This window comes from Buceros rhinoceros, unplaced genomic scaffold, assembly GCF_000710305.1.
Source record: "Buceros rhinoceros silvestris isolate BGI_N320 unplaced genomic scaffold, ASM71030v1 scaffold528, whole genome shotgun sequence".
NCBI lineage: Eukaryota > Metazoa > Chordata > Aves > Bucerotiformes > Bucerotidae > Buceros > Buceros rhinoceros.
The window spans coordinates 13,616-26,137 of record NW_010427221.1 but is presented as its reverse complement, the minus strand read 5'-3'; the positions used below and the strand labels follow the sequence as shown (position 1 = coordinate 26,137).

At 37.9% G+C, this 12,522-nt stretch overlaps 1 protein-coding gene across 1 annotated transcript in view; it reads right to left on the bottom strand.

Annotated features, from left to right (window-relative positions):
• HACE1 (HECT domain and ankyrin repeat containing E3 ubiquitin protein ligase 1) overlaps window positions 1–12,522 on the bottom strand; it is a gene marked incomplete at its 3' end in the record, with an annotated part of 47,056 nt that overhangs the window by 25,070 nt on the left and 9,464 nt on the right. The window contains exons 8-10 of the mRNA XM_010141776.1: window positions 10,437–10,538; window positions 7,968–8,074; window positions 3,925–4,171 (exon numbers count right to left, since the gene is read on the bottom strand). Of these exons, the coding sequence (XP_010140078.1) occupies window positions 3,925–4,171; window positions 7,968–8,074; window positions 10,437–10,538 (456 nt within the window). The remainder of the gene's footprint in view (window positions 1–3,924; window positions 4,172–7,967; window positions 8,075–10,436; window positions 10,539–12,522) is intronic.

Sequence of the window (12,522 nt, the reverse complement as noted above, 5' to 3'; positions counted from 1 at the left end):
CCTGCTGATATCTTGTGATTTAGGATGCCCTTCAGAATTCTTGCAACTGATTTGTTTTTCCAAAGCTAATTTTTCAGATTCTGATCACAAACTCATTCATCAAAAGTGTTGTCAAGCACAGCAACTTCAACACTGGACCTTTTTTTTTTTCCCTCTAGTCTAACTCCAGGATATAAAGCACTCCTCTGAATATTGCCCACCACCTCCATATCCATGGCTTTCAGCATCCATGATCAGACCTTTGAGCATAATATGAACATATTCAATCAAACCATTGGCGACATCTTTTCAAACTGGGAGTCGGCATTCTTTGCTTAGTTCTTACCACGAACCACATATTAAACACAAACCTCCTACTCAACCTTCAGTTTTCATATCTCACATTTCAGAGAAGTTTCTTTGTAATTATACACTTGAGTCTGGTTGAGCACCAAGCTTTTACAGCTGCACACTTCATCTCTCAAACGCAAGAATTTAGCTATGCGACACCTTTGCCAGGTGACAGATAGTCTTTTAAGACACAGAGAGCAGGAGATCACTGATCTATGAAGTGACTGTGTCACAGAAGAGAAGTCTGGATAATTCTAGAAAAGAATAGTATCTGAAACAAGGGAAAATATTTGCTCAACTAGACAGCGGGATTTTGCAGCAGGTTTCCCTAATATGTGATCATACTGAACAGCAACTGGAAGAGCGATACATGGAAAAAGTAATGAATGTAAACCAGGTCCAAATTACTATTCATAAGCTTTCTCACTGGTAAGGTCTCATTTGAGTTCACAGTAGCCTGTTTCAAGATTAGGTATCAAAATTCAATGACTATTTTGTTTCTTGCAAGACCATTACAAGAATGTGTCTTAATTATTTAGTGTTTCCAGTTTAAAGCATGTGTACATGTAATGAATTACATACAGGGAACTGGCAGTAAAGCGGGGATGGCCCAGTGATTTTCTTATCCTTGCCAAGTAACAACATTCCTCAGTAGCCTCAGATCAAGATATATTCACATCTTCAAATGCTTCCAAGCCAGATTACAGTGACAGCTCTTCAAAATATGTTCAGTCAGTATACTAGTACAGAAAACCTTAATGTGGCATTAAGGAAAAAAGCCAGAAGAAGAAGAAAGTTTTTCTTTCTTTCTTACACTGGATAAAATATTTTTTGCACCAGCTTTTTAAAAAGAATTATGAAGTACATCTTTAAAGGTCATCAGGTATAGATCTATTTGGACCTAACAGGAGTGTGTTCAGAAGGAAAGGAAACAATCCCTTACACCACGCAATAAGGCCTGGAAATGTTTCTCCACGTGTGCCACGAGGGTACCACAAGAGAGAACTCTTGCCACTGCTACCCTCAATGCTCCCCAGATAAAAGTTACTGGGTCCATTCTTGAAAGAAGAGAGTACTGAATGACAGATTAGCCTCTTATATAGTAAAAAAAGACACTACCTAGAGGTCTTCACTCAAACGGCATTCAGAGAAGTGAGTGGTGACCTGTACCACTTCCTAGTGCTCTGGAAAGTACTCAAGACCTTACATGGAACAGGAACCAGCAGTCTGAGAGACTTGGTTTTCCACATAAAACCTGTATCAAAATTCAAATTATCTACATTTATCCCCACAACTGAATTTTAAGATTAGCAGCAAATTCAAATTTAAAGTTACTTTCCTCTAAAATTTCCAATGTGGATCTCAAATTTAAAATCTTTACGTTCCATGTTGATTTAACTGTCATTTTGGAGCAGCAGTCTCTGTGGTTTCTCTACTAGTCTGTAGTAAAGAGTTTCACGGGTGATATTCAAGAAAATTCAAAACTAAATACAGAAATAGTTCTTTGTCACTGACGTGCACGTTCCACACGCACCAGTGAAGACATACCACTGCCAAGTCTTCCAGTAGCCTCCACACCATTGTAATGATCTAGAGACATAGCGAGCTTTTTACCCCTCCTCCCAAAAGGCAAAAGGGACCATCACAACCACAAAAAAGGAAAGGGAAGGTGGGAATTAGAACAGAAGTCATCCCAATTGACTTCTAACTACGTCTGATCTCCTACTACCCAGTTACTTCCCAGTTACCCAGGAAAGAGCAGGCTAATCCAACCACAACTGAAGATTAACTTAGCGTTGCTGAACCTGTGTGCCCCACTCCTGTACAAGAGTTTGAAATTTAAATCAACCTTAAAAATATCAGAGACAACAGTGGAAGGGCTGCCTCAGCTTTAATTCTTCTAAAATAAATAAATTAAAATAATACCAATAATTTTTAAATCATCCTGAATTTTTTGTTTTGTTAGCTAATGCAACGACAATAAATATTTTGCTCATTTATTAAAAATTTCCTGAGACAACTGTGCCAGTTGGGTCATGTACTTCTACTGCACAAGACTTAACTCCATACTGGATTAAGAAACAATTCTTTCAGCATACAAAGTAGTTTGGGTATACAGATAAGTGATTCTGCTGAAATACAATTTCCTTTGCAAATTGCAACTGAATGTTTGTATGAAACTTTTTTTTTTTTTACTTTTTGGACCATAAGCAAACAAAAAAAATGCAAGCAGATGAGATCAGCTACTGCTAAAACCTTGAGGGGAAGACAGTTCCTGTATTAAGGGAGTTTAACATCTGCTTGTGACTTAATCTGTTACATTTAAATCAATTTTCATCACATTTTCAGAAAATGCTGTCTCTAATAAAATTATTCTTGTGATTTAGGTAGGATTTCCTTTTGAAAACAGAAATCTATTTAAACTCATGATGTGCCAGTCTAGCACAGTATATTTTAGTGAAGTTGTCTAAAGGACAACTATTACGTTGCATAGTCCTCAATGCATTACATTTTGCACACAATCTCATATTCAAGAACTAGTTTTATATTCATTATATAAATCAATTCTTTATGAAAATTATTTTGCTATCAGAAAAACAAACATTTGTACTTGCTTTTTAAACAGTCTAATGCTTTCTTTCCAAGAGAAAGAATTCAAACAAAAACTGAGCTACCTAACCAAATGCTGGAATTAAGAGTACCATCTTTCATGACCTTATCAACGCAGCTCTGTCTTAAGAGTCATTACAAGTAAGCCGATGAACACCTAACATCGAATAAATGCAGCAAGTTCAAACTAATGTTTTTATACCGCTCTGGAAGAAACGAGAAGGTTAATCACTGGCACCTAAATTTGGTGCTGTGAACTGTGCCATGTAAGAGTTTGGAGGAAGACGGGGGGAAAAAAGAGACTACACTCTAGTTCTTATTGTTCAGGTGCTCTGAGCGGTATGTCAGTCACATACCCCGTGCAGGCTGAGTGGCACACAGGGAACCAGGACTGCTGTACACAAAGGCAAGCTAGGATTTCCTACAGAGGGACTCCTCAACCAACAAGTAAAATCCTTTGGAAATAAACTTCTAAATGGCAAGCACCTAAAGCCAGAGTTTGAAAACAGCTAGAAATCAATAACCTTGTGAGGGTTCTAGTAAGCTGATGCTTCAAAGCATGTGATAACAATATTAAAGAACAACTTGGGAAAGAACTTCATAGTCACAGTGAAAACAATGAACAGATTAAGAAATCAATTACTTCATTTATCTTGTGAAGCTGGACAAAAGTGAATTACCAGAACTCCCAATTATTCTCCAAATACCATTTTGAAATTACATTAATATAAACTATTATATTAATAGTACCACATTTTGAGATTACTTCACTCTTAAATAATAGAAATGAAAACAAAGTTCACCAGAATCAGCTGGGTATCTAAACCTTCAACATATAATAAATAAAATATTAAATAAGAAATAAGCAGAAATCATAAGATGAGGTGTGCATCAGTGGTTAAATCAGTGGAAGAAAAAATAATTAAGGAGAAAGGAAGAGGTAGGCTTAACTTAAGAAGGGATAGGGACATCAACCAAACTTACTTCCTGTTCATGAGATGTCTGATTAATGAATGCATGCTTTGTGAAATTCATCTCTTTAACGTCTATCTTCCTAACAACATCATATACTTTTCTGACCTTGAACACCTGACTTCTTGGAGTTTTATTTCCATTGTAGCCCATGTCATTTCCATTACTGGGAGAGGATGGGCCAATGCGAAAGACATGGCAAAATATCCTCACGATCCTTAAGAGACTCTTCATTTGAGCTTCATAATTACTTGACAAGCTGGGGGAAAAAACGCAATATTTAAGTTTCTTTTCCTAGGCGAAACAATTTAAAGTATTAAGGAGTAAGCAATCTAATGGTAGGGTCTGACACACATGCTGAAAAAAACCCTATGCTTTAAACCCTAGTGACTTTTGACTTTCATTTCCTGCATCAGCCCCAAAAGCCAGATATAAGCACTATAATTTTATTAACACGTACTCATAGTTTTAGCTAGCAGTTAAACAAGAACAGCAAATTCCAGATCTTTCAAAATACTTCATTTGTTTTTATGCACATGTACACATCCTATGAACCACTGGTTAGGAAATTCAACTAACTGCAGTAAGGGTCTCAATGTATGAAACAAATCAGGATATATATCCAAGCGAAAAAGTTTTTCAATACAGAAAAGAGAGCATCCAACAGTAAAAGCCTACTGACTAAAAAGAGATGCTGTCATAGCCCATCTTCACCTAACTATTATCCTAAACACCCCTTGACTACCTCACTAAGAGAAGGGATCAAGCTGGTAAAGATTGGCCACTATTTCTACCCGAGAGAAACACCATCTAAAAGGTGCTAAACAAAAGCATCACTAAGTTATCCATTTATCCAATAAATATCAAAAGTTTTGTATATTCTTAACTGAACAGGCCAACACTCAACTCTGACAATACAGTGTAAAGTGAAATATTCATGGAGTTCACGCACAAGCAGAACACTCTTCACCAAATTCAAGTTGGTTTTCTTTCCATAAACCCCAAGCAGTAAGAATTCCTCTGCCTTGAACATACAACAAACTGCAAGAAATTAGAAATTTTTCTGCTCAACTCTACTCACTTGTAAGTATTGTATCAGTGAGCACATATTCAATCCCATCCTTAGAGTATTTGCAACTTAAAAACATGCTTTCTAAAAGTAAGATCATCCTACACGAGAAAACTGACATCTTAGAGGATGCCGTAAACCTCTGACGTAATTAATAATCTGTTAATTCACAAATCTGAAATAGAGGTAGTTGTAACACCACAATACCTTTATTATGACCCTTTATTTATTATCATTCTCCCTATGGCATGGGTTAAAGCAAAGGACCTATTTACTTTCAGCACTTCATTTTAATGACTGCCAGTGAGGTGCTAATTTTAAAAAGCTACATACTAAGAATTTTACCAAACTGGTATACAAAGTATAACTGTCTCATCACAATCTAAACTGTAACCAGAGAAGTCTTCAGTAAATCGAGATAAGAGGGGAACACAAAGAGTAAACACTGCAACAGTAGGAACTTTAAGTTTTTAATCAACTAAAGAAAATCCACTGACTAGTGAGCTATAACGAAATTACCAGAAGCACTGGTCACAGCTACATTATCAGCATTTGTAAAATATTTGCTTATATAACAAAAAGAACCTATGAGTGCAAGGAGCTAACCCAAGAAGCCAACTTAAAAACTGAAAATATTTCAGCTGAGGTTTATCATCCCTCAGTTTAAACCTCCTGGGCTCTAGGAAGAAGTCCCATATAAATAGAAAAAACCTTAAGGTGCTCTTAATAGTTCACTAGCATGTTTGTAAACATTCAGCCAGACCCGTTCTGCACCAGCAAGACCGATCATCCACACTACAATTATCTCTTGAAAATCAGAAACACACGATGGAGGTACTGCTAACTGAACAGGCTCCTTGCTGGTATTCAACACAGAAGTCCTCAGGCAGAGGCTTGCTGGCACCCCTGGCTACCTGCTAGAAGCATTACAAGAAACAACTCTTAGACACTTTCGAACTAAACAAGAAAACAAACCCAAGAGCAATGGGCTGCAGGTTCACACCCGGGAAACTCACAACGATGATACTAGTTCAGCCATGCAAGAGTATCGTTACTGGAGGTTTTCAGGTATGAAGGGCATTTGCTGGAAGGAGGAGAGGAAAGAGGACCAAGCTCAGAGGGTCTATAGTCAACGAGTACTGCCTTCATCCTTGTTATGTTAATAATAAAGCAACTGAGAAATACTTAGTTGAAGTAAAGATTGAAGCCTCTGACAGGAAACAGAATTGGAGAGAACAGAGAGACAGTTTTTGTGAAACTGTTCCTTGTAACAGAAAAAGCCATTTCCCTTGTGACATATTACAAAGTACCAAAGAGGAGTGGGCCAGTAAGAGTCCACAGCACACCCTAAGTACAGGCATCCCTGGAAAGGCCTGCTCATCCAACGCAAGGCAAATCTTCCAACTTGTCTTAAGCCTCTACGAGTGAACCCAAATGTACAGGAGTATGTACTGGCTCAAATTCAGAGAGTACAGGCACGTAGATAGCGTTTCTACAGCCGTCCTGAGGGAGCACTGCTCAACACAGAGGAGCAGTAACAGTAATAAATCAAATCTGAACACACAATCAGTTTAATTTATCTCTGAAGATACTCAAATAGAATCAAGTACTGTCTCATACAATCTAATCCAGCTACCAAACTTCTGATAATGTCCCTGTACAAAGCAAGTTTGAAACACTTCCCCGAAAAATGTTTTTACAGTTTTATCACATTTTATTTCTGGGAGATCTATTGGCTGTAATGAAACCTGGGGACAAAAAAAAGTTACAAGTTAAGTTACACACTGAAGCCCAACAACAGCTAAAGTTCTTCAAAAAGCTATCTCTGCAACAACAAACTGTCATCAGTATGTCTACATACTTTAACCCCAAACATTTGAGGGTTTTAAGTTTTTTTACTCTGATTCATCATGGCAAACATCCATCAGAACAAGAGTGTGATTAACGGTGTCATGAATTTCCTAGTATTATCTAGGAGTTCTGACTTGCCTCCTATGAGCTCCATTCAAATTTAACAGGACTGATAGGGAAGATACTTTTTTTAAAGCATCTACAACTAAAAATACATATTTTTGTCTCCATCGAACTGATGGGGTCCTCACACCCTGGCTCTAGTTGAAAAGAAGCATTCAAAGTCTCACTCCTCTACAACCCATAATGACATGCCTCCCTGCTTACTGAACCTCTCTTAAACATCTCTTTTCCAAAAAGCCGTCCAGAACACGTTAGCAAGGAACTTCCACTCATGCTTTCAGGTTCTTGATCTCTTTCATTAAAGATTCTGTTAGCTCCTAGTAAAGCATAAAGGTTAGAGCAAATTCTGTTAGCTTTTGAAAACACTAAAATGTTACTGGTGTTCCAGCAGATTACAGATGAGGCGTTTTGTACAAGTTCCCTCAAGCAGATGACACAAAAATTAGGAAAGCACGCTAGGAAAATACGCTTGCCTATTTTATGGGTTTCCCCAAGTAACTGCTTCTTGCGCTGCTGAGTCAGCACACTGGGAGATGAAATTTTTGGTCTCATATATATTAGCAGCTATGGAAGGCAATCAGAGCTAGCAAACATGAGACAAGCGTCTGGAGAAACAAAAATGTCCTCAAATATACTAAGAAAGCACGCAGAAAAGTAGACATGTGGAAGAGAAAGAAAAAAAAAGGAGGGGGGGTTGGAAACAAGGAATGGTTCATAGTTAGCTAAAAAGCTACCCTTCCTAGAGCTGACATAGCCAGAATAACCAAACAAAAAATATACTTCACCGGAACTCAACCTTCTAGGCACCAGCAGGTTTATAAGGACACCAACTTTCTCTCCTAAAGCCCTCATGAAGACAGTGGTCTAAACAGACACTGTCAGACAGAATCAGACCTGAGATCCATCTGCTCCAGCATGTGCCCGGAATCAGACAGTTCAGGTTATTAAAACTACTCAGTGGCACTACCTACCAGGTAGCTTATTAACCTATTTACGATCCTCTCACACTTACCTAAGCAGTTTATGACCATTTGTTGTAGCAACTTCAGCGAGACTTGTGAGGATTTTAAGATACTGACTTTCGCTCTGCTGAGACAAGTGTTCCAGAACCTGCCGCAACTGTTACAGTAAAACAAAAGAAATTGCATAGAGTCATGGAGCATCAGATCAACATTTAATTTAGAACATTATCGCCCAAGCATTAATATCTAGCAACATTAATGTACACTTGCATTGTCCAAAGTCTACTCTAACCTCAGTTAATGTTTCATTATAACTTGAAGATTACTGAAAAGGTACACATCTTAGTGTCAATGTATGTACTACAGGACATATAGCACTATGGAACGCTGTGAACACTCAATGCTTAACCATGTATTATTAATAAAGAACAACTTATCTTCATCTGAAAAAACAGTCAACTTTCAACTTCTGAAAGCTAAGAGTGTATTCTGAGTTGCGTAATTTGTAATCTACCTGCCTCCCCAGTTCTCTCCTTGATTAATTTGACACAGTGTAAACGAACCTTGGATCCTAGAATCTGCTCTCACTACCTTCATTTTTGCTCAAGCTACTGAATACCCTTCCTTGGATAAGATGTCGTGCACTGCCAATCAATAATTGCTATGATTACCCTCTTCTCAAAATTCCCTTTTTCTTGCTAATACCATCACTTGGCTCACAAAGACTAGATGTTGCAAACGCCCAGACACTGCTCTGTCTTCAACTCCTTTGTTCTACACTCTTCTCTAGCCTAGACATTTTTTCACGAACAGTCTTCAGTGGCACTGCTCTTCATGCATCCCTACTGTATCCTCATTTACTCCCTTCGCTCTCACTTTGAGAAAGTTCGATAATCCTTCTCAACTTCTCCTACAGAAAGATGGAATGAAAAGAAAATTCATAAAGATCATCTAATCCAAAACTCTCTCTCAAGGCAGGAGTATTCATATCCACAATCCAAACTGGCTTCCCTGTTTTGCCTGCCTGGTTTTCACATGTCTTCTAACCTGGAAGCCCTGCAAATTCACTAACTGATCTCTTCTATTACCTAACCGTCCTTGACCATGTGAAAGTTTTGCCTCAAGGTTCAGTTGAATCGCCACCTACGAATGGCTAAGGCAGTTATCTTTCTCCCACCAGTCTGTCAAGAACATTTAAAATGTGAGTCCCGACTTACAACATACAACACTCTTCACGTCATCACTTTCAGATAACGCGCACCAGTCATTATGCAAGACTTCGGGTACAACAGCTCAGACAGGGCCACTGAAAACCACACTAAAATTAAGCTTCCATTTTGGCAGTGAAGCATAACTATACCATCTATTATCTAATATATTAGACCTCATTCAGATCTTGCTTTTGCACACACCTCCACTGTTACTTAGACAGATGAAACATTAATTTTCCTCGCTCACTGTCTTCACTTCTACAGTACACGATAATATGCTTTACCATCCACCTTTCTGCAGAAAGTCTTCTTTGTTCCATGGTTTTAGTTTAACTTTCTCTTTTATTTGAAATCATCTACACCATCTTCCCATGTTTGTAACATACACTGTGAAAATTCTGATCCCTCTCATTTTACTTTGTAAAACTCAACCCTGTCTCAGAAATTTAAACAGCTTCTATACAGATTTACAAGTCCTCAGTCTTGTGGTAGAAGTAATGGGATTACAGAGAAAAATAACAACTTCAAAAATCTAGCAAACCAAGTTCAATGGAGCAGCAGCCAATACCTTACTAAACCTATTCTTCTTTCCTTTAAATTGAGAGTCTGTAAAATTGTTTGCAGTTTTCAAGCAAACAATATGTTAAAAACCAACAGCTAGCTAGATTTGGAAGCGGAAAAAAGCACCCCATGTTTCCTTCCCCCTACACAATCAAGAAATAATTCTTTTCCTTGCTTCTTCTGTGCTTTAGATTGCACTAACCCGCAATAATAAAAGAAACAAGGTATAGTAGAGCCACTGAAAATCAGAACAGAATAGCTTCATCTACAGCAATAACCACCCAATGAAACTGCAGCTGCAATCTTTTACACTCTAATTGTACAAGGCAACTTCAAACAGATGAGTGTTCATACTCCAAATGTCCAAGTTCATTGTAGATGCCTCAAGCCGAGACACATCCTAGAATGGAAATCTGCCAATAACCACTAAATGAAGGAAAATAGGCCCTATTACACAAAGTTATTGTATATAGGGAATGCTCTACCAGCACCTTTGTATTCAAGCTTGCAACAAGTCTGCTCTTTAAACTTTTTGGCTGTCTCGATCACTTCTCCAAATATGCAGAGTCAGAACACTAAATAAAAATTAAAATTCTTTCCACGAGAAAGAAAAAAATACATCGTTGTCAGCTACTGTGGCACCAACAGTCAACTGCTGGCAGTGTCTTCTAATCAGGACACTTGTATTAAGCAATCAGATCTCCACACCACAGACCAGCAACTGTGAAACACATAAAACTGTATTACCATGTTTTCCCGTAGATCTTCATTCTGCGTCATTTGAACAATTGTCTGGAAAAGTCGAGGATGGTATTGTATTAAGACTTCACAAGTCTCTCCGTAACCGCCCTAAAAAGCAATAGTTCAAAAAAACAATTTAATTAAAAGAAACATTAGAATTGTGGTTTACACCACTATAGGCATCAAAACCTACTGAGGATTACAAATTCACTTTTTTTTTTTAAATGCTAAATGGATAAATCCAATCCCAAAATAAACCGAAATTCAATAACATACCAAAGCTAGATATCACAAAACTTTTGGGAGAAGGTGGAATCAAATTCTTTCAGTATAATGGCTCACACACATTTACTCCCTTTCTTCTGTTTTCTGAAACACTCTCCTGCTTAGCCAGTTACACTTGAGTAACACTTCACCTAACAATTTATCAGAGATTAAAAACAGTGCATTATTTAGCTTCTCTTCCCGTTGCTGACAGATGACACATCTACCTAATCATACGCAGAATCTAATCCTTCAGAACAAGTATTTTCCTAAAGGTTCATGAGGCACAAATCTTAATGGAAAAAATAGGATAAAACCATGAAGGGATTATTTAACTTTAAAATCAATACACAACTATCATTCCACTTGTGCCTTAGATCAAAAGCTCACACTAACTTCACAGCCTTTTGAGAAAAAAGGTTTTCTGGAAAGAACAGATCTTGAATATGTGGTTTATTTCTATCAAGTCTTATTTCACACAGTTGCATTTTTAAGCAGGTGCTTAACCCCTGAACACACATCAAATTCTCACTGGAAAAATGACCTTGTAAATGTATTAAATGATGCAATTCCAGAGGCTCTTACTCTCTGTGTGACAGTTTATAGCTTGCTTCAGTGATAAGATTCATTTAATAGCTCCTGGTGCCAAGAAATTAAATATTAAAATTGAAACCACCCAAAACATGCAAGAATTAATGAAAGTCACCTCTTCATCTAAAAAGATCTAGGTAATACTGTGCTGGCAAGAAGTATATGAATCTGCTCTTTATAATTATCTTAAGGGAAGTTGTAGGGAGATGGGGGTCAATCTCTTCTCCTATATTGAGGATGACAGGACGAGGGGGAATGGCCTTAAGTTGCGCCAGGGGAGGTTCAGGTTGGATATTAGGAAAAATTTCTTTACAGAGAGGGTTATTAAGCATTGGAACGGGTTGCCTAGGGAGGTGGTGGAGTCCCCATCCCTGGAAGTGTTTAAAAATCGTGTGGATCTGGTGTTGAGGGACATGGTGTAGGGACCCTGGTAGTGTAAGGGCAACGGTTGGACTCGATGATCTTTGAGGTCTCTTCCGGCCGGATGATTCTGTGATTCTGTATCTACTCTGAAAAGCAAAACTGTAAGCCAAGAATAAAACCATTGATGTAAAGGAAAGAAAATATTTTGGTTTTTTCCTTTTTCACTTAGTATCATGATCTTGTAAACTAGATGAACTTGAACACACTAAGATCAAACACCAGGTGTCACTACTCACACCCAAAAAAGTTAACTGAATTTTCATGTACAAAGTGGTGCCCTAAGGATTGTAAAACTGGAGACTGCAGCAGATATTCAAAAACAGTAATCACAAAAACTAGGAATCCTACCATTAAGTACACACTGGTACACCCTGTCTTGCAGGTCCGTGGCTGCAGAAACCCTCAAAATTGACTAGACTTTATGCGATTTTTATGGTGATTGTAAGTCATTTTGCCATAACAAAGAAATAAATCTAACTCTGAGCTTCATAGCTGAGTCAGTAGTGAAACAGTACAGTGATCTGGCACTTCTGAGTGCCAGAGCAACCAGAGCTGAGGGTTTATTAGGATTACTTGTACCTGAAAAGAAATGCTGCAAGTAACCTAACTTGATCAAGACTTTCCACAAATAGTCTATGAAATAAATTTTTCAGAGTTAAACATTCCAAAAATATCCCACAGGTACTGGAGACAGCAGTCCCTACCACATACATACAGCTACTTCAACTGCAGGTCTTAGGCACGTGAGGAATCTTAATTCGAGATTAAAATAATCTGCTTGTACCACAAAAGATTTGAACATTTCAACTTTATC